This window comes from Miscanthus floridulus, chromosome 18 (genome assembly GCF_019320115.1).
Source record: "Miscanthus floridulus cultivar M001 chromosome 18, ASM1932011v1, whole genome shotgun sequence".
In the NCBI taxonomy this organism is placed as follows: Eukaryota; Viridiplantae; Streptophyta; class Magnoliopsida; order Poales; family Poaceae; genus Miscanthus; species Miscanthus floridulus.
Genome location: NC_089597.1, coordinates 135,572,945 through 135,594,655, shown reverse-complemented (window position 1 = coordinate 135,594,655; position 21,711 = coordinate 135,572,945). Strand labels below are relative to the sequence as shown.

Below are 21,711 nucleotides of genomic sequence, written 5' to 3'. Positions count from 1 at the left end.
GCAGGATCACGCAAGGGCATGAGAACATAGTGTGCCCTAGTCTTCCCAGTATCAAACCTCGTCTTTAGTGTAAAATCACCGCCAAAACTTTGTATTCAAACGGACACAAAGGTCGTTGAAGCTAGGAGGTTCATCAAATTATTCCAATTCTTCTTCTATATCCTCAAATATACCATCTTTCTCTCCTAACACATCCTCCATATAAAATAACACAACAATCCATCTGCAAAAACATTTCAAGAAACTTCATCAAGTCATCGAAATCATCGAACGTAATGTCCATAGTAATATTAATACATATTCTAACTATAACTATACTAACTAATTTAATATTAACATCTTGTCGATGTTTCACCACCGATAGCCTGCCACGGGGGTACCTGGGGCAGTATGTTCGGGCTTCAGCGTACGTGGAACTCGACGGTAAACGCAAGAGACAGTTGATTTATCCTGGTTCGGACCCTCGATCTTTGATCGAGTAATAGCCCTATGTCCAGTCAGCGTTAGCCTTTACGTTGGATTGATTGTAAAGTGTTGTGTCATCAAAGTCTCTTCTGCTCTCTTGATCTAAGGAGCCCTGCCCTCCTTTATATAGTTAGGAGGCTAGAGTCCTAGTCGGTTTACAATGTAGAGTCCTAGTAGAATTATAGGGTAATATTACTACTAGGATTATATGGGAGGAATCCTAATCAAACTAGATCTCCTCTCTTTCCTATGGTGTATCTCGTGGGTCCTGCATCGACAAGCCCCCGAGCACTTCATGGTTGAACTCTAGAAGCCTTGTCTTGTTCCTCTAGGTCTTGCCGAGCAGGAACAAGCGTCATCCGAGTGCTTTCTTGAGTGAAACCGTGTAGCGCTTCTTGGGATCTTCGAGTGGTGTGTGCTTTTTTGAAGAAAAAGGTACTCCTATCTAGGTGTAGCCCCTGAGCCTCTTGCTATTTGGAACAAGGAGCTGGAGGGTCTTGTCTTGAAATTGTTATGATTCTTCGTCGAAGGGCTCCCGAGCATATACCTAGGTTCTTTATCAAAAAGAACTCGGATATAGCTTAGTCCGGGTTCTTTTTGTCGTGAGGTCTTGAAGTGGTCTATCTTGAAGAAGTCTTCTTGGTGACGTGTGCTTTTTCGAAGAAAAAAGTACACTCACTGAGTGTAGCCCCCGAGCCTCTTGCTATTTGGAATAAAAAGTTGGAGGGTCTTGAATCTTATGTTGTTTGAAAATTGCTGTCTTGAAGAAGTCTTCTGAGTGATATGCGCTTTTTTCGAAAAAAGTGCACTCACTAAGTGTAGCCCTCGAGCCTCTTGTTATTTGAAACAAAGAGTTGGAGGGTCTTGAATCTGAGTTGTTCAAAGAACTGAAAACCTCTCCTGTTGTAGCCCCCGAGCATATATCTGGGTTCTTTTATTCAGAAAGAACTCGGATGCAGGGTCTTGGCATATTCTCTGGTACTCTGCTGTTGTCAGATGTAGTTGTATGGTGGTGGTTGAGTGTAAACGCTGTTTGTTCATGAGTTGTACAGTGTTGGTATATTCTTCCGAATATGGTTGTTCTTGAGTACTGTTCCTTCACGCCTGAGTCCTCTTTCATTGAATTCTGTCTTTTCACTGTGTCCTTTGTTAGGTTTGTTCCGTTGGTGCTCCCGGTCCATGTGCACCACTTTTTTGGTCTATAAATACCCTCCTGGTGTGCTGTTTTGATTCATCGAGCATTTTGTTGCGTGGTCTGAAATCTCCGTAGTCATGAATATGATAGTTTCTGAAGTAGAGCAACCCCCGGGCATATTTTGTAGTTCTTGTATATCTTGAATGTACCAGAAATGTTCTTGCCCAGGTTCGTGTTCTTGCTTCGGAGGTCCCTTTATCCAAGATTGTGAAGGAAGCCGAGAGTCAAGAATATCTGGATGCCGTTGAAAAGGTGGAGCCTGAGGTCAAAGATTTAGCCAGGAGGATCGTGGATAATCTTTATATTGATATTTCTTCTCCTGATGACAATGCTCAATGTAATTGACCTTTGTACGCCAGCCTCTGTGATAGGATATTATACTCCTTTTTGAATGAAGATTCTTTATTTTTTGTTAATGTCTTCTTTGCATGGATGTCTTCGCCTTGTTTATTCTTCAAATGAGTTGTCCAAGTGATCAAAATTTTTTTCTGAGTAGTCGTTTCTTGGGCGTGGCACGCATCCACAGTTTAGAGTGGTCGTGTTCTTTAATCCGTTGTAGGACAATTCCTTGATAGGTCGAGCGTTTGTATGGCTTTTATCTGAGCCTTGGCTTGTCGAGTGCTTATTTGGCTTTTATCTGCGCCGTGTAAACAACTCGGGGTATGAAGATCGTTGTCTTGTCATAGTCCCTTGATTTGTCGAGTGTTTGTCTAGCTTTCATCTGTGCATGTAAACAACTCGGGGTCTATAGATCGTTGGCTTGACAAAGTTTCTTGATTTGTCGATTGCTTGTCTGGCTTTCATCTGCGCCATGTAAACAACTCGGGGTATGTAGATCTTTGCCTTTTTGTTCTTGTCAGTATTGAAAAGACTTAGGACCGGCGATCTCAAGCATCTTCAGTTTCTTTGCTTTTGTCCGGTGAGCTCAAGCATGTTTTCAGCTTTTTGCATAACTCGGGGTGTGGCCAACATCTGGCTCTTTCCCTGGTTGTGAAAACAACTCATGATCGGTTCGGGTGTTAGCTTATCAGCTACCCTCATCGGCGGGCTTAAGCATCTTTTCAGCTTTTTTTTTGCTCTTGGCCGGTAGGCTCAGACATAATTTTAGCCATTTTGCTCTTTGGTTCGGGTGTTAGCTTATCAGCTACCCTCATCGGCGGGCTCAAGCATCTTTTCAGCTCTTTTGCTCTCTGCCGGTATGCTCAGGCATAATTTCAGCCATTTTGCTTTTTTGGTTCAGGTGTTAGCTTATTAGCTACCCTCATCGGCGGGCTCAAGCATCTTTTTAGCTCTTTTGCTCTCGGCCGGTATGCTCAAGCATAATTTCAGTCATTTTGCTTTTTGGTTCGGGTGTTAGCTTATTAGCTACCCTCATCGGTGGGCTCAAGCATCTTTTTAGCTCTTTTGCTCTCGATCGGTATGCTAAGGCATAATTTCAGCCATTTTGCTTTTTGGATCGGGTGTTAGCTTGTTCGCTACCCTCATCGACGGGCTCAAGCATCTTTTCAGCTTTTTTCTCTCGGTCGGTATGCTCAGGCATATTATTAGCCGTGTTGCTTTTTGGTTTGGGTGTTAGCTTGTTAGCTACCCTCATCGGCGGGCTCAAGCATCTTTTCAGCTTTTTTGCTCTCGGCTGGTATGCTCAGGCATATTATTAGCCGTGTTGCTTTTCGGTTCGGGTGTTAGCTTGTTAGCTACCCTTATCGGCGGGCTCAAGCATCTTTTCAGCTTTTTTGCTCTCGGCCGGTATGCTCAGGCATATTATTAGCCGTGTTGCTTTTTGGTTCGGGTGTTAGCTTATCAGCTACCCTCATCGGCGGGCTCAAGCATCTTTTCAGCTCTTTTGCTCTCTACCGGTATGCTCAGGCATAATTTCAGCCATTTTGTTTTTTGGTTCGGATGTTAGCTTATTAGCTACCCTCATCGGCAGGCTCAAGCATCTTTTCAGCTCTTTTGCTCTCGGTCGGTATGCTCAGGCATAATTTTAGCCATTTTGTTTTTTGGTTCGGGTGTGAGCTTATTAGCTACCCTCATCGGCGGGCTCAAGCATCTTTTTAGCTCTTTTGCTCTCGGTCGGTATGCTTAGGCATAATTTCAGCCATTTTACTTTTTGGTTCGGGTGTTAGCTTATTAGCTACCCTTATCGGTGGGCTCAAGCATCTTTTTAGCTCTTTTGCTCTCGGTCGGTATGCTCAGGCATAATTTCAGCCATTTTGCTTTTTTGATCGGGTGTTAGCTTGTTAGCTACCCTCATCGGCGGGCTCAAGCATCTTTTCAGTTTTTGTGCTCTCGGCCGGTATGCTCAGGCATATTATTACCCGTGTTGCTTTTTGGTTCGGGTGTTAGCTTGTTAGCTACCCTCATCGGCGGGCTCAAGCATCTGTTCAGCTTTTTTGCTCTCGGCCGGTATGCTCAGGCATATTATTAGCCATGTTGCTTTTTGGTTCGGGTGTTAGCTTGTTAGCTACCCTCATTAACGGGCTCAAGCATCTTTTCAGCTTTTTTGCTCTCGGCCGGTATGCTCAGGCATATTATTAGCCGTGTTGCTTTTTGGATCGAGTGTCAGCTTATTAGCTACCCTCATCGGCGGGCTCAAGCATCATTTTAGCTCTTTTACTCTCAGACGGTATGCTTAGTGAAAACAACTCGGGAAGATTTGTAATAAGACATATGTTGTCGAGGAACACCATCTTTATTGATCATGAACGTTGATCTCTTGTGGCTTATATATATATTCTTCTTTAAGTTGTTTTCATGCATAGAATCTTCTTAGTTGGCTGATGTGCCATGTATTGTTGACTTCTTTTCCATCTTCAGTTATCAACTTGTACGCACCAGCTGTCGATGTTTCAATGATTTTGCTTGTCCGGGTTGTCTCGGTTGTTTCTATCAGGGAACCTTTTTCGTGTCTTCTCCTCTGCAGTAATCATCTTTTCTACTGTGCGTCCGAATTCTTCATTGTTTCTCGGATTTTCTTTGCAGAAGTCCTAAAATTGCTACCTAGCCATGATTCCGTGAGAGAAAGCTTCGATTACTTCTTATTCGGTGATGTCATGTACTTGAGCACGTAGTTCGCCAAATCATCGATGGTAATTTTTAAGACTTTTGCCTCCTTTCTGCTTGAGTCCTTTTAATTCTACGTGGGTGATGGGGTGTGTAATGATACCCACGAAATTTTCATAGAAAACTCTTTGCAAGTCCTCCCAATTTCTGATTGACCCTGAATTTAATTTGTCGAACCATTGGAGGGGCATGGTTTCTAGGGCCATGGGAAAGAACAAGGTCTTGACATCGTCGTCTCCTCCGGCTAGTTCAATCAACTGCGAGTAAATCCTGAGCCACTGTCTTGGTTTGGTCTTGCCATCATATTTAGAGTGGTTGGACGGCTTGAACTTGTGAGGTAGTCGTTTTGAAGCAAGTCTATTTGCAAAACAGGGAAATCTATCGTGCATTCCGGCTTCTGTGTATTCTAATTCAACACCTCCTTCTAGCCAACTGTTGTCTTGGTGAGAGACATTCTCAAGGGTGTATCCAAGTAACCCGCGAACTGCAGTAGGCTATCCATATACCATTGCAAGTCAACACAGTTGCGCCACCGAGTACTTTCCATAATTAGCTTGTGTGCTTGATGTCTTCTTGCATGCTGCTGTATGTCATGCCTCTTCCTTTGTTTCGCTTGAGTAATGAAAGTACATATAAATATGCACGTGCATCCTCATATTCGTGCTCATCTTGCTGACGCAAAATCTTCTCGTTCGACCATGATCCGATCCGAGTAAGGCAACCTAGATGATCTGTCAAAAGGCTTCGGGTGGGCAGTCCCCTCACCAGAGACCCCGTATCACCCCCACCTTAGAACATCCAAATCACCACAACAAGGTCGACCTTAGCTGTCGAGTAGTTGATCACCCCAACCGAGTAGTCGAACGTCCTGGCGACTTGTAGAGTAGCAACCGAGTAAGACAGCGCGGGGCGTGTGTCTCACCCAACGAAGTAGTGGCCAAGTAAGGCAGCCAGCGGTGGGCGAGCTCCTTATTTGATGACGTGGTCTAGAAAATGGTTCCCTTTCCGGCGAGTAGGCTTCATGGATTAAAGCCTCAACAACCCAGGTAAATCAACTGTAGTAGAGCCGCTGAGGCATATGGATAATATCCAGAGATATATGATGATTAAAGAATATTTGAAAAAATATTAAACCATGACTTAGTTTGATTGACGGCAGCGTGGAAGAATCAGCGCGCGATCCTGACATTTTGCGCTCAGGAGACCCCAGTGGTTGTAGCCCCCGAGCATCAGCTTGTAAGTACTTGGACATGAGCTATCGAGTAGTTGGTCACCACGGCCAAAGTAGTCGGAAACTGTGATGAGTAGTCAGACAACTGGCTTGTTTCCGGCCCTCAGACTCGCCATCGTATTCTAGGGCGTTGGGAGATATGTTGGATTCTGACTCATCTGAGGATCTGACATCTAGTGCTTGTGGCGGTATCAGCGGTGATTGTCGAACCATAAAAACTTCTTGGGCATGTACTGCTTCTATGTCTGCCTTGCATGAGTTGTTGATGTCTTCTATGGAGGCATCGGTGTCGTAGAGCATACTGCCTTTTTGGTAGGGTAGAACGGCTGTCTCATCAACTAATCGGGCGTTGCTGCTTCTGGGAATAGGACCCGACCAATGGACGAGGCAATCTTGAGATGTCATGGTTAGTATGAGGCCTTCCTGTGCTCCGGTAAGCCGTAGCCTTCGCACTGGACCTATGACTTCTTGGAGCGGGTCTTGGTAAGATCTTGCCATGTTGTTGAGTCCAATTGGGAGAGGACTCGACTTCTTGAAAGGACTCTGAGTGTATTCCGAGTTGTTTTCTTGATAGACTAAGGCCGTGCTCTAGAGCCTCGCCAGAAAAGAACTTGGTTTCTCGAAAGAACTCGGTAAATACTCCATCTCGGATGCGGAGCCTGAGTTTGAGTCGGATGCGCAAAGCCGTGAAATCTGAGTTGGATCGGACATCACGAGTTGCGTGAATCTTTCGATGAGTTGATCTGTCGTAGTCGTCGAAATAGAAAGGTCTTCAAGGTGATCCAAATCTTTGAGGAGACGGCTTTGGAGCTTGCCATCATCGCCTGCCTCGCAGATCCATGAACCGAAGATGAAGGTTGATCCCGTCGAGAAGATCATGTTGTCGAGGTCCGTCGAGCTCTCGGATGCAAATTTGCCGAAAGCCCCTACCTGGCGCGCCAGCTGTCGATGTTTCACCACCGATAGCCTGCCACGGGGGTACCCGGGGCAGTATGTTCGGGCTTCAGCATACGCGGAACTCGACGGTAAACGCAAGAGACAGTCGATTTATCCTGGTCTGGACCCTCGATCTTTGATCGAGTAATAGCCCTACGTCCAGTCAGTGTTAGCCTTTGCGTTGGATTGATTGTAAAGTGTTGTGTCGTCAAAGTCTCTTCTGCTCTCTCGATCTAAGGAGCCTTGCCCTCCTTTATATAGTCAGGAGGCTAGAGTCCTAGTCGGTTTACAATATAGAGTCCTAGTAGGATTACAGGGTAATATTACTACTAGGATTATATGGGAGAAATCCTAATCAAACTAGATCTCCTCTCTTCCTTGCGGTGTATCCCGTGGGTCCCGCATCGACACATCTATACAAGCCTAACTACAACAACTAATTAGACTAAATCTAATGTATAACTAGACTCACTAACTATACTAACTAAACTACTTAACTTTACTATATATACTAACTAAACTAACTAACTTTACTAACTATACTTTACTAATTATACTAACTTTATTTATTTTACTAACTTACTATACTAACAATGTCGATTCAATCAACAAATACACTAGGGGAGTACCTCGCGGCGGTGGTACGCTAGACCGGGCCGGGAGGTGTGGGCGCTGGCCTCGGCGGGCAGCCACCGTGTGTGGCCGGAGGGGGTGGCGCGCCGACGTGTGGGCGCGGCGGCCGCACCGGGCGGCCGGCGGCCGTGCCGTGCTGGCGTTCGTGGCGCGGCGGCCGGAGTGTTCAGCGGCGGGCAGGGGCGGCGTGCTCGGCGACGGGCTGGTGCGGGCGGACACGGGTGCGGCGGCCAGGCGCGGGTGGGCGCGGGCAGGCGGGACTGGCCGCGGGGCTTTTATTCGGCCCTGCCGCGCCACGGATCAGGACGCGGCACTGCCGCCCTAAGATCGGTGGCGCGGCATGCCCTGCCACGTCAACGGTCAGCCTTTCTGATCGTCGCCACGTCAGCCCCCCCCCCCCCCCCCCCCCCCCCCCCCCCCCGCCCCACCGCGCCACCCTGCATGGCGAAGTGTTAGTTTAAAAAAACAGTGTTAGATTTAAAATTAGTTTACCAAAAGTGTTAAAATAAAAAAATCGTAGGAGGAAGAGCTTCACCAAATCACACACAAATTTACAACGTTTATTAAGCTACCATTGCATGTAGAGTAATTCGAATTCCACAAAGAACCATGTATTTCCTGGCGACAAAAGATAGCATCCTTTGGTGGCATTCTTTGAATAGCATATATTTATGACGATTTCTGGTTCAATTTATATACTCCTTTTCATCTTAATAATTTTTTCAAAGCCCTGAGAGCTCATAAGTGCCACCTTACCATGCGTCGCATCTTTTCATAAGTTAAATAAGTGGAGGCATCAAGGTAACGATAAAAAATGGGCTTTTTCAAAACTATGTCTTTTTTACAATTGTGTCGTGTTTTACAATTGCTTGGCATCATTACCTAGAAGCCATATTAGCTGGGGCATCCATGTGTGTGTGCGCGCGCATGCATAGTAATCCAGCTTGAAAAGAATAAGATATAAATGGTTGCAAAGTTTTAGAACATGTTTTGGATCTATCCTAAGGTTGCCACAACTAAGTTAGTTGTTGCCACGACTTAGTCAACCCAACTTCCGAGTCATTTGACCCATCTATTGTAGACTCAACATTTTTGTCCAACTTTCCTGAATCATGATCGAGACAGACACTTATCCAAAAAGATTGAGCCCGTAGATCTTGAGGACGGTGAATTCGTCATAGGCTCTCAGTGCTGTCGATCGACTGACATGTCGTCCAGCACTAAAGAATAACGTCATTAAATTGTGAAATAAATTTAAAAAAATTGTGAGGACCTATGCCAAGTCAAAGATTTAAACTCAGTGACTAGGTTACTTCAAAGAAATCCAACCAGCTGAGTTTTGCTTATAACTTTAGGTGGTGAATTTTCTTGCCACAAAAATGTGGTGAGGTCTTTTTTTCGCGATCGTGCTATTCACCCGTATTTCATTAAGAGGGAAAGTTTCAAACAACAACTTCGCCATCAAGGCTGACCAAGGAAGCACTCCCTGACTACTGGATACAAACAAGGTGATTACATGACGACAAAGTTTTGCGACCAAAGCGGACAGACAACGGAGAGCGTCTTGAACCCAGCGTGCACCCAAACATCGGCCTCTCGGATCACCTTCAGGTACAGCTCCTGGACACCAGAAGCCGTCCGCGACAGAAGACAAGCGACCAGCGGTACATCAATCATAGTCTCGACAAGACAAGCGACGGAGGCGCGTTCCTGCAGCAAGAACTCGCGAGTTAAGGCCACGCACGTTCCAGATGAAGATATTATGTCCTAACATGGAGAACAGACTAGAGCGACCAGGGCCGAGACTTAGGACAGCAGCGTGGTGAAGGCGGTCTGGAACTCATCAAACGATGCTTCACCGGGGAGCTCCGTGTCGACCTGGACGCTTCATCGCTAACTTTTGAATTATTGCTCCAGTATCCCACGTCTTATCGATGCTCGACTCCACTTCACTGGCTTGTTCATGGGTAATACTCACACTAACGCAGCTAGCTTGTTTAAAAAAATTCAAAAGTTTGTTCCAAGATATATGTTGTTTTATTGAGGCCCTGTTCGCTTGAACTTATCAGCCGTACCATTTCAGTGAAATAACAATATTTTTCTTTCACAACAAATTAGCATCAGCATCAGCCGTTTTTCCAGCCAGCCGAACAGAGCCTTATTCTCGTCCTAAGTTAGAATTATATATGTTCGATCAGATTTATGGAGCTTTTAGTAACAATATTAACACATGCAATACCAAACAAATTCGCTACAAAGACTTATTTCATGGTTGATTTAACAAAACTAGTTTAAAATATGTGATCATGAACCAAGGAGATTTGGATTTGGATCGGAGCACCGACAGACATACAGCTCTTTCTTTCTTTCTTTTCTTTTATTTTCTTTCTTTCTTTTATTTCTTTCTTTCTTTCTTTCTTTCTTTCTTTCTTTCTTTCTTTTGCTGTAGAGGAGGCAAGGCAACCAATTAGAAGGGAGGGAGGGCGTGTGTGTTTGGTGCAGCATTACATCACCCACCTGAATGGACCTCTTGCTGTGTGGACAGAGAAAAAGATAAGATAAGCTACCTACCTAATAATAGTAATATAAGCTGCCAGCCTGGCATGAAATTTCATCACCTCTCACAGTCTCGCCCATCGGATACCACCACCAACAAATTACAAAGGCAGTGCAAGAAAAATGGTTAGAGTGACTGACTAAGCCACCAGAACCAGATGGGATCTGGAATTCTGAATGAATCAGCTGACTACTCAACTCACCTCAATCATAATGCCACTTGCTGCTTTGCTTTGCTTTGCTGCAGGATGATCAGAGCAGCACGAGCTAAGACCTCCCCTGCCTTCCTTTCAAACCCAACAACCTATAAGCGGCTCAACCCAACTCAACCGGCCACGCCAGACAGCGGTGGCAGTCACTGCTGCCATGGCTGAAACAGAAAGCTGGCGGCTTGGATTTGATAAGCCGGTCAGTCAGTCACTCACTCAGTCAGAACAGAAGCATACTACCCATCCACTGGAAGTTCATGCTCTGGCTGCAAGCGAACCCAGCCACAGCCAGCAATCCAATCAATCCAACAGCCTAATACTTGGCCAAACATAAGATAATTTGACATTTTTTTTGGAAAAAACTAGAATGCCATTTTTTTAGGAGGACGCATCACCTGTGCAACCTCTGCTGCTATGCCTGTCCACTTGATGCACTATTGCACAACCAGCTGAGAAGAATCTAGCTGCACCAGCGGCCATCACCTCTACTCCATTTGCCATACCAGCAACAGTACCCATGATGCTCCATACTTTCCTATCACCACCACCCAGGATATCACAAGCCAATGTTGCCCAGGGGCATCCACATGTATTATGTATGTATACGTACTATAGCACACTCATCAGAGGATACCTGTACTAGCTACTGCACCATTCTCTAACGCTGCTACAACGCAAAGCAAGATGTCTTCTTCAGCAATAACCTTGTGCTGGCAGCAACATAGACAGCAATGGAAGGTTATGCTTGGTGTCCACCGAGATCAAAACACTTGACCACTTCTCATGCTGCCCATAATTCCATAAATGTCATCTCGAGGGGTCATACAAACATGGAGGCACCCTCAAGACATCACCATCATAAACCTTCTGACAGGTGAAAAGGAATAGAATTTTGACATCTTGCAATGCCAATGGCCTTACATGTTCAACCACCCATGCATGGTGAGTTCTCATATTAAAAAGGATCTGGAAAGAAACACCATACAAAGTATCTAGATGTTTGCCCATCACAGGGCGTAAATTTGGTGAACTAATGGCCAAAACTAGAAAAGTGGTCAATAGTACAACTGCCTTTACATGGGATTATCATTAGACAAAAGAGGGCAAGAGTTTAACCAAATCGGAAGCATGCTAACATCGTATGCTGGAATTAGGATCTACTCAGAAGCAGCGAAAACAGAGGCTCACACATCAGTCATGTTCGGTCTTATTAATTACATTCCTTATATAACAATTTCCTCTAGCTCAGACATAAAAGAGCAATTACCTCCAATAGTAGTTACAAGCAAATAGGGCTTCTTACCTGTTGTCATAATCCCCTCACTATTTAACACAGATTTGCACCATGATAGCGTAAAGGACATCATTTACTCCAAGGCAAGAAACACAGGTAAAAAATTAATATCTCAGAGCATTGGTTACACGGTGCCATTTATTAATACGATGTATGCATAACAGGTACATCTACATGATTATACCACACTCCCTATCACTAGTGACATCAAATGGAAGCACGGACGGAAACAATACAGTAGAAATACCCAATAATCTATATACCATAAAACAAGCACATTTGTATAAAAAATCAAAGCAAAGGTGAGATCTAACAAGAGAGATTTACCTCCTCTCCCTCCCCTCCTTGTCTGAATAGTCACTTCAACATACAAAAATCTCACAACAAGCATAGCTAAGACAAGCATCTGCCGAACTATACGCTATGGTGCCTCGCTAATCAGCTTTCACCGAAGCAGAGGTTTCAGCCGCCGCAGGAGGCAGCGGGCAAACCTTGTGCAACACCTTGCTGTCGGAAGAACAGTGAGATGTCTTTAGCTTCTTGAACTTCCATACAGATGTTATCTTCATTGGCGTCACGCCGTTGCCTGGGGCCTTTGTATCTGCAGGGCCTGCAAGCTTTTCTGTTCCATTCCCATTTGGCTTTGATCTTCCTTTTCCATCTGAGTTTGATTCATCAAGCGCAATAGAATGTACAAAGGGTTCTGTTTCTCTGGGCTGTTCTGATTCTTTGGGTTCTTCTGTTTCTTTACTACCACTATTTTGATTCAGGAGCAGCTCCTTTCTCTTGATCTTCACTTTCTGACCGGCACTTAAGTTTCCAACCCAAACTCCATTGTCAGCAATGTCGCCGCTACTCTTTGCGGCGTGTCTGGATGAGTCTGGACCCTCATGATTGAGCAATGGAACAGTTCTCTCACTAGATTTCCCCTCAGAGCATCCATTAGGCAACCCACTGCCAGCCTCGATTGGCACATGAATTGAAGAACCATTACAAGCATCAGCGCCACCCTCGCCGTTACCTCCACCAGGGGCAACAAGTCCATCTTTGGCATCACCAGCAGTGATGGTGCGAGGCCTCTTGGGTGGTCCAGTGTGAGAGATCCTCGGCGAGCTATTCATGACGCGGTGCAAATTGCGCGCGACCTCTTCATCCGACTGCTTGCGCCTCCTAGGCTTGGGAGGCTCCCCTGGCCCTAGGGTTCCATTGGGCCTGTACAGCATCTTGACCTGGACATGCTTCTTCCTGGACTTGACCTTGAACTGGAGGCCGTTCCCGTTCCTGGACGCGCCGGCTCCCCTGGAAGAGAAGGAATCGAGGAACTCCATGGCAGCCCGCGCGGCGGCCCTAGCCTTGGCAGCGACGGCGGCCTTCTCCGCGGCCACGGCGCGCGCGGCGACGGCGGCGTCCGCGGCGGCCTGAGCGGCCGCCCTGGCCGCCTCGATCATCTCCTCGGGCGAGGACGCCGACGCGTTGGCGGCGAGCGCCATCTCGCGGAGGCGGGCGGCGAGATCGCCCGCGGAGGCGGGCGGGGACGAGAGCGGCTCGGCGGCGGCGGCGCCGGCGGTGGCCACCGCCGTCCTGAGCCCGGCGAGCAGCCGCTTCCGCGGCGGCAGGTGGGTGTTCAGATCCGACGGCGGCGGCTCCATTTCTGCTCCAGATCGCGGGGCTCAGATCATCTCGCGGAGCCGGGGGGGCGGGGCGGGGCGCCGCGAGATCGAGCGCGAGCAGCAACGGGATCAACTAAATCCGTGCGTCCATCCCCGAACCGGCGGGCGGGCAAGAGAGGCGAGGTCCTAGCACGGGCACGCGGATAAAAATGGCTCCTTTAGCATCGGGGACATGGAAATCTGCGTCTGAATTCCGCGCGGAGGCGGAGCAGGAGTGAGGGGGGAGAGAAACCCTACCTTGGAGGCGCGTGCTGGGCAGAGATCGGTGCGGAATTGGCGTGGATTTATGTGGTGAGAACAAGAGGAGGAAGAAGAGGCGAGGAGGAGATCCCAAAAACCCAGGGACGGTGGAAGGAAACAGATCAGGCTTCACAGGTCACAGCCACAGTTTTATACTTATACTTACCACTCTCCTGTATATCCTATGTAACCGACAAATCCTATGACGCCTCCGCAATTTTTAACACGACTATCACTAATCACTAATTTCTCAAAATATATTTACAAAACAACCTATGGGATCACTGTGTATTTGCAATAAAAAATCTACACATATGATTTTCAGGTTCTCAAACCAAATGTTGTTGTGTGGTAATCATCAAAACTTGATAAAAATGTTATCCCAAACATCAAAGGAGAATATATATAAGGAAAAGATCCACTTTTTGTCACTTGGTTTCTGGCAATTTAACACACACAATGACGTTTTACCTGTGCCACTCATTGATCTTTTAATTATGACAGTTGGGGTGGTACTATGACTATTTATACTCGTGAATATATTTCTTCGTCGTATGGCTACTTACACTCGAATCACTTCTTAGAGAGAACGCCGCTATGTTTGTAATGTGGAGTTTGTAAGGAACTCTTGATAGAGCTACCATCTATATATATCTGAATCACATGATCTTGAAGCTCTAGATTGTTATAGAGCCTCGAACCAGGGTTGTTTTTTTGAGAGGCATAGCACTATGTATCCCTTATAGCTTATAATGAGGTCATGCTTATTTTTTCTCAACATTTCATGTAAGCTAGTGAATGTGCTTGCTACTATGTGTTGTGCAATCGAACAATTATTTCTTCCCTATACAACGGTGAGCAGAGAAATTTGTCATTGGAGGAATGGCTCTCCGTCCACAACCCTGTGGGGACAAAAAATTCGCATTCCTATCCCTATGAAAGCTCATGGGGAGCTTTACTCCCTGTATCAGTCGAAAGAATTAGTACTCGCAGAGATCCTAGCCCCCCATCATAGCATGAGTGCATGATAAAATAGACGAAACAAAGTTTACGAAAAAAGCATGCAATAATGGTGTTAATTATCGATCATTTGCTTGCATTGCACTAGGTGTAATCGAGAAACCAAATATCAGATTAAGAATTAATTAAAAAAAGTCTATTATACTTTCATGAAACATCTTTGTAGTCTGATTTTTCTCCTCCAACTTGAAAACCAGACATCTTACTCATATGAACTCTTAAAACTGTCCAAGTTGCATCTCTGTCCTGTTTTGAAGCCATTTTGAAGGCAATTTTGCCCTTTTATTAGTTAACTTTTTTTAACAAAAAAAAATACCTGATAAGGATTTTAAACCATAGAAAATGTCCATAAACTTCTAATTTTTTCGAGAAAAAAACTAGTACATATATTGGGATACAAAAAATCCAAATAAAATTTTTAGACCTTATGAAAAATATCTTTAAACACTTCAAAAAAGAGAATTAATTACATAGAATTGAAACAAAATATCCAAAGCATTCTAATTGGTGTCTAAAAATGTTTTCAAAACCTTTTTCAATAAAGCAACACAACTAGCAAAAATGATAGCATGAATGCATTCAACATTAAAGTAGCATTCATGCTAGTTGCGTCTCATATATTTTTCCCCATGTAATTTTTAAACATGTTTATACATCAATTAAAACGTTTTGTAATTTTCTAGCTTTTTTGGATAATTTTCTCATTTTCCTAGAGCCAAATCTAATTTTTGTAAAGCTTCTAAAGATACTCTCAGAAGCTTTAAATATTTATTTGGATTTGTCGTATCCCAATTTATCTGTAGGAAAAAGACTTTAAAAACTTAGAGACATTTATGTGATTTAAAGTCTTACCAAATATTTATCAAAATTTTTAACTAGAAAAGGTACAAGACCGCCTTCGGAACCACTTTAAACATGAACAATTTTAAGAGTCCAAGGGATAAGGTGCCTGTTTCTAGAGTTTGAGATGAAAAAATTAGACCACTATAGTTCAATCAAAGAGGTATAATGGACTTTACTCCAAAACTAATTAACAGTCTAAGGGGAAATGCGCTTGAAGTGTGAGATTGAAAAGAGTTTTTGGTCGTTGGACCCATTTCTCACCCACCTGTTGGAGGTCGATACAATACTGTCGAAGACCTATTTTGGGTTTGGGTGCCCTTGTGAGTCATCTGTTGGAGACATTGGCCCTGTTCGGCTTACCCTATATTCGGCTTGTTCGACTTCTTTTTTCAGCCGGAATAATGTTTTTCTCTCGCAGCAATTCAGCTGAAACAGTATTTTTCAGTCAATTTCAGCTAAAATTCTGCTAGACGAACGGGCCATTCTGACCTCGGTTTGAAATTGCGGCCCCGCCGGCGATTGCTCCGGCCAGCTGCACAGTAGGATGCGGCGCGGTTATTTCTGGGCCGGAGGGTGGGCCTCGCCTTCGAGTTTTTTTTTGTTTTTTTTATTTACTCGCCTTCGAGTTCGAAGATGTGTGACAGTGTGAGTGTGTTCTTGGGCTGCGTTCGTCCAGCACATGCAAAAAAAAGGTCTTCGATCAGTTCATCCAAGATGGCACGCACACTCCTGTTGTCTCCTGGTGATGCTGAATAGGAGGAATGAGCGTTTCACAGGAACTCACTCACCATTGGAACTGCAAACCACGGTAGATGATCAACGCGTTCGACTGACACTGTCATGCACGAGAGTGACCGATGCAGACCGATACAGCTTCAGCTCCTGCTCCTCACGGACAGATCGAGCTTCTCTCACAGAGACAGAGGAATGACAGATCGAACAGAGAAGGGACAGAGGAAATAACGAAGCTTTTCATGACAGTGACACAGGACGGTCACTCCCTGGCACTTTAAGAAAGCTGCTAATCTCATCAGCAGCATCACACACACGTCTGGCCATCTGGTAGCTATCTCGGCTTCATCATATGAAAGCCTCCAGCGCATGCAAAAAGTCTTCGATCAGTTCATCGAAGATAGCACGCTCGATCTTCCTCCCAACAACATAAACGTCCTCATGCAGCACCTCCGTCCACACGGATCTCCGGACCTCGTACGCCACCATGCCATCTATCGTCTGCATCTCCTGCGCCTGGGGATGATTCCTCAGAGCTTGCACCTGAAATTCGATCATTTGTAACAAACAAAGCTGCAGTCTTTTTTTTTGTGGGTACAGTTAGAACAAGTAGTTCCTGCATGTATAGGTTCCAATGGAGATCACTGACCTTCTGCCACACATCATCTACCAGCTTCTTCCCTGGCGCCACTCCCGTGCTGTCAACGACCCATTGACGCAGCGACGACGAGCCGGACTTCGAGCTCTCTACCACCAAGCTCTGCAACGCCTCGTTAGCGAGGTCGAACAGCATCCTGTGATCATCGTACATGCCGCCGCCGCCGATGCAGTCGCCGCGGTAGTAGTACATGTCCTCGACGTCCTCGAAGACGTCGTCGCAGATGGGCATCGGCCTCGCCATCGAGTCCACCCGGGCATTGGCCGACGACGGTCCGTCGTCGTCGTCGTATAAGCCGGTGGCGATGAGAACCTCTGTTATGTAGGCCTTGTCTCGGCTGCACGCTGCTTCGACGGCGGTGATGTCTGTCCTGAATGATGATTCACTGGCAGTGGCAGGTTCCTCGAATTCTGACAGGCATTTTGGACTCAGCTCTGCATGCAGGAGAATATATCAGGTTCAAAAACAGAAACTAATTAGTGAGCAAGATGTAGTAGCATATATAATTGTTTGTGGTTTTGCTACCTTGTAGTCATATATACAGTACCTGGCGGCAAGGTGAAGTGCAAATCGGTGAAGAAATGGCGGGAACTGTGGCCTGCTGCAACCTCCAATGGGAACACTGGGCTCGGAGGCACCTCGCTGAGATTTGCCTAACATAATAGCAGCAAACCCAAAAGCAACAGAATTTAATTTCAGTCAGTCCATCTTCCCTTCCCTTGATGAAACATACAGCATTCATATTACAGTAGCAGCAAGCCAGCAAATAAATAAAGTAAGTAATTTGATGCTGATATTTAACATATACTTGCCTGTGCAACCTTGAAGAGGTTGAAAGTTTCATGAGACGGAGATGTGACGGGCATCTCCATCTTAGCAGGATGGATCTCTGCAAGAGACGCCATGTTGGACCAATGCGTCTTCCTCCTGAACGGGAGATTCCTTCTCGAGCTGAAGCTGTGCCTCAGGCTCGACACAGTCCCCCGGATGAAGCTGCTCAAACTAGCACTGACGACGTTCTTGGTTGTCAGTGTCACTGCAGCAGCAGCAGAAGGAGGTTCAGAAGCTCCATGCTTGGTACTCCTCGCACTGCTGGCAATGGCGTCTCCAAACAGCCTGCTGCCAAGGGAGGAGGAGGAGAACCCTGACTCTGGTGCAGAGAACGACCGGAACAGCAGCCGTGGCGGTGACGGCACAGCGTCCTCCTCCTTGTGCTTCGTCAGGGTCAGGTACTCGCTTCTGAAGCTCTGGCCGTCAGTAACGCCGCCGACGCCGGGCCGGAGTACTGAAAGAGATGCATCCGACGTCGTCATCGATTCTTCATGGGCCGGCGACACGGTTTGGCTCTTCGTCAGAATGTAAGCCTCTGGAGATGCATGTGTTGTGGAGGCGTTGCGCTTGCGGTCGCTTCTGAAAGCGCGAAAGGACTCTGACCGGAACAGCCTCCTCTTGTTTTCACGGTCCTCCTTGGTGACCTGCTGCAATGGTGGAATCGCCCAAGTTGGTGCCTTGATGGCCTCACCACCTGTAGCGGCGGTGAGTACTGTCAGCTCTCTCTGAACCCTGTCCTTGACCTCCTGAAGAAGCACGCTCATGTTGGCATCCCTGTGGAGCTTCGGCAGACCAAGCAAGACGGAGGTTTTATGACCACCACCAATGGCGACACCACCTGTAGTCTTAGATTCAGAACAAGTGGCAGGCTTGAGGAGCACTATCGACGTGTGTCTGTGTGACGGCAGCTCTTGAGCTTGAGCAGCAGGCTCGCCGTGGCAGTGGCCATGTCCATGTCCATGTCCATCCCTGCGCGCGTCCAGATCTCTGTCGTCAGGCATTGCAGGTGTTTCAGCTGCTGCTGCATGCTCTGACGACGGGTCACCTTCACCTTGCGCCACGCCGCCATTCTTCTTCTTGTTCTTGATTAGTGAAAGATCTTCCTGCTGCGTCACGTTGCTGTGAGCCAAACCAAGACCAAGACCATACCTGGCCATCTTCTGCTTGCGCAGGTCCTCCTGCGCGATGGCCTGAAGAACAAGGGACCTGCCGCCGCCGTCCGAGTCCGACGGCCTAGCACCACTCGTCTGCAGCTGCAGCGCCGGCTCCTTGGACGCTTGCCACGCCTGGAGATCCTGCCTCATCTTCTGGAGTAGGTCCTCCTGGGGATGACGCCGCCGCCGGCGCAGGCGCGACGACCTGCTCCGGGATCGGGGCACTATCATCATCTTGTGGAGGCAAATCCTGGAACTGGAACCGGAGTACTCTGTATCGTCGTTCCCGCCGCGGTAGGCGTAGTACGGCTGTCGTTGCGCTTGGAACTGGACGACGACGCCCGCGACAGGCTTTCCCGGTGCCGGCGGCGGTGTCTGGACGGGGGCGTCGTCGATGCCCATGAGACGAGCGATGACGTTCCGCTGGAGGTGGACGACGGGCCGCCGCATGTCGTCGTCCCTGTGGCTGTGGATCATCATCGACTCTTCCGTGGCGGCGCCGGTGTGAAGGAGACGGTTGGTGCTGCTCCCTTTGGACGGCGGCTTATGGTGGTGGCGGCGGCGGCTCATCATGTGCACGCAATGCAATACGAACGGCAGAGGATTGCTGAAAGGGTGAACAAGATCGAGAGGCATATAGGAAAGTTGCAGGATGGTGTTGTGCGGAGGTTGATGTCGTCATGGCCTGGTCCTGGGAAAAAAAAAGACAATAGATCTATGGTACAAGTGCACAAGCAGTCGCGCGCACGAACACTCCTCAACGGACAGACACGCGGTCACGCCCAACGACAGAGTGTCAGGACCGGATGAAAATACAAAACAGGAAAAAAAAACCTGAAAATAGCCCCCGGCGAGGATCGAACTCGCGACCTTTCGCTTACGAAGCGAACGCACTACCACTATGCTACGGAGGCCCAGCATGCTGTTCCTTTTTATTCAGCGTATCTGTTTGTTACCATTATCAGATTCGTTGCAGAGGAGGTGCAGAGACAACCATTCCAATTCCAGAATTCCGTACCACACTAGTGCTCAAACTAGCCCTCTCTCCCCATAAAAAAAAACTATTCTTCAATTTTTAAATTTTTTTTCTCAAAATAGAGAGTTGTTCATCATCCCGTTAAGATAGAAAAAAAGTACACGAGATCAGGAGGACCCAAACCCGAACACAAGGAATGAACACACACGCCACACCCAAGGAACTATTCTAGAAACGTGACACAAAGAATAAGAAAACACGAGCAGAGACCACAGGGCCAGCAACCTGGGCATGAGCTCTTGGAACTTTAAAGCCCCTGTTGAACACCAGAGACCACCCTCAACCCTCAACGCTCACTTCCCTTTTTATCAAAAAAAAAAAACGCCCACTGCCCTAAACAACCAAAACTATAAAAAAAATATTTATAGCATAACAAGTATCGCTAAATTAATCATAAACTGTATTTGCTAAGGCTCTCTTTGGCGTTGCTCGCAATGGCTTTACCTTCTCCGACGTCAGGAATATTCATGCACTGTAGCGTCATTACTAATTGAACTATTTTCCTCCCTCTCCTTCACCTAAACCAACTAGAAGCTGATGAAGAAGAAGCCCCTATATGAAGGGGCTTCATTGCTACATTGCTGAAATGTAAGGGAGTTGAAGCCGATACAAGCTATGCCCTAAACTTAAATATGGATGTTGATACTGAGTAGTAGTACTATCTTGTATAAATTTAGTTAGACTGAACGAAAAAAAAATGAATTTATTCAAATCTAGAACTGCAATTTTTTTTGGGAGGAGGGAGTACTCGCGTACGCCTTCCATTGCTCCTGCTAGTATATGTACTGCCTATCATGCAAAGCTTGCACCCCATTGCTTTGCTTTTAGTGTCAGCAAGGGCCAGCTTTAAACCCAAACTTGGGCGCTCGTTGAACAAAACCACTCAGCGTTTTCAATCGTTTTCACCATCTATCAATCTATAGAATGTGTACAACCGTGTTCACTCGTCCATCAGCTGCCTGCTCTCATGCTCAGCTGCTCCTCCTGCAGCTGCTGTAAATAAATTTTTGACATAGGGTGAGGGTGGGCGAGAGGACAGCAGGACACTGGCACACTGCCTGCTGCCTGGCCCGGACCTCAAGCCTGCAGCGGAGCACATTGCCCTATAAACCATCAATCTCAACGGACACATACAGCAGTACGTACGACTGCAAATGGTCCCTGCTGCCTCCCGTCTTCTGCCCTCCCCAGTCCCCACAGCTGGCCATGTTTAGTTGGCCACAAAGTTGGCGCCGCCTGAAATCACGAGGTAGTATAGCACACTGTAGCATTTCGTTTGTATTTGGTAATAATTATTCAATCGTTGACTAATTAGGCTCAAAACGTTCGTCTCGCAAAGTACAATCAAACTGTGCAATTAGTTTTTAATTTCGTCAACATTTAGTACTCCATGCATGTACCGCAAATTTGATGTGACGAGAAATCTTCTTTTTGCATAGTGTCAAAGTTGGAAATTTGGTGGAACTAAACATGGCCCAAGATTTTTCCACTCGTCCCATTACCTATCTCAAGCAGTACGCGTCCTCCCACCATGAATGATGAGCATTTTTTTTTTGAGTTTTGAGATTTGAGGCTTTTGAGTTGCTTAATCACTTCTCAGCCCCTCCTACCATTTACCATGACGAACATCATTGGAACCAAATGCTCCTTTCACCTAGGCTACCAACGTTTCAGGCGCAATCATCTATTCAAACCATAACAAAACCTGCACATGCATCTTCTAATCTTAGCATGCAAACCATCAGCTCACATCAAATTTAAGCATATTCGACCACCACAGCAAGACTAAACCCAACCAAAGACAACCAGGAAAAAGGTCAACCAAACTACCAAAGCGACGCAACCAGTTGAATTTTCCAAAGAGGGCAAGGATGCTACCCAACCACCACAGGATGCCAACAGCACGCCAGTCATTTTCCCAGCTCCAGTCCAGTCCACTCCATTC

At 46.5% G+C, this 21,711-nt stretch overlaps 1 protein-coding gene and 1 non-coding gene across 3 annotated transcripts; both read right to left on the bottom strand.

The window, feature by feature from the left end:
- Positions 1 to 15,841: 15,841 nt before the first annotated feature.
- LOC136520786 (uncharacterized) lies at positions 15,842 to 19,392 on the bottom strand. 2 transcript variants are annotated; one of them, XR_010775374.1, is made up of 5 exons: positions 17,558 to 19,392; positions 17,293 to 17,398; positions 16,737 to 17,179; positions 16,144 to 16,630; positions 15,842 to 16,017 (listed from the first exon to the last, which is right to left on the bottom strand). XR_010775374.1 is itself a non-coding variant. In XM_066514436.1 (4 exons), the coding sequence occupies exons 1-4, from the start codon at positions 19,364 to 19,366 to the stop codon at positions 16,436 to 16,438; spliced, it is 2,553 nt and encodes an 850-aa protein (XP_066370533.1). In that variant the 5' UTR covers positions 19,367 to 19,392; the 3' UTR covers positions 15,842 to 16,435. The 2 variants fall into 2 exon arrangements, 1 of the variants encoding a protein (XP_066370533.1); XM_066514436.1 differs by having other exon boundaries at positions 15,842 to 16,630.
- A 180-nt stretch (positions 19,393 to 19,572) lies between these two features.
- On the bottom strand, positions 19,573 to 19,644 carry TRNAT-CGU (transfer RNA threonine (anticodon CGU)). Its single transcript has one exon. It is a non-coding gene; the product is annotated as a tRNA-Thr (tRNA).
- Between the last annotated feature and the right edge of the window lie 2,067 nt (positions 19,645 to 21,711).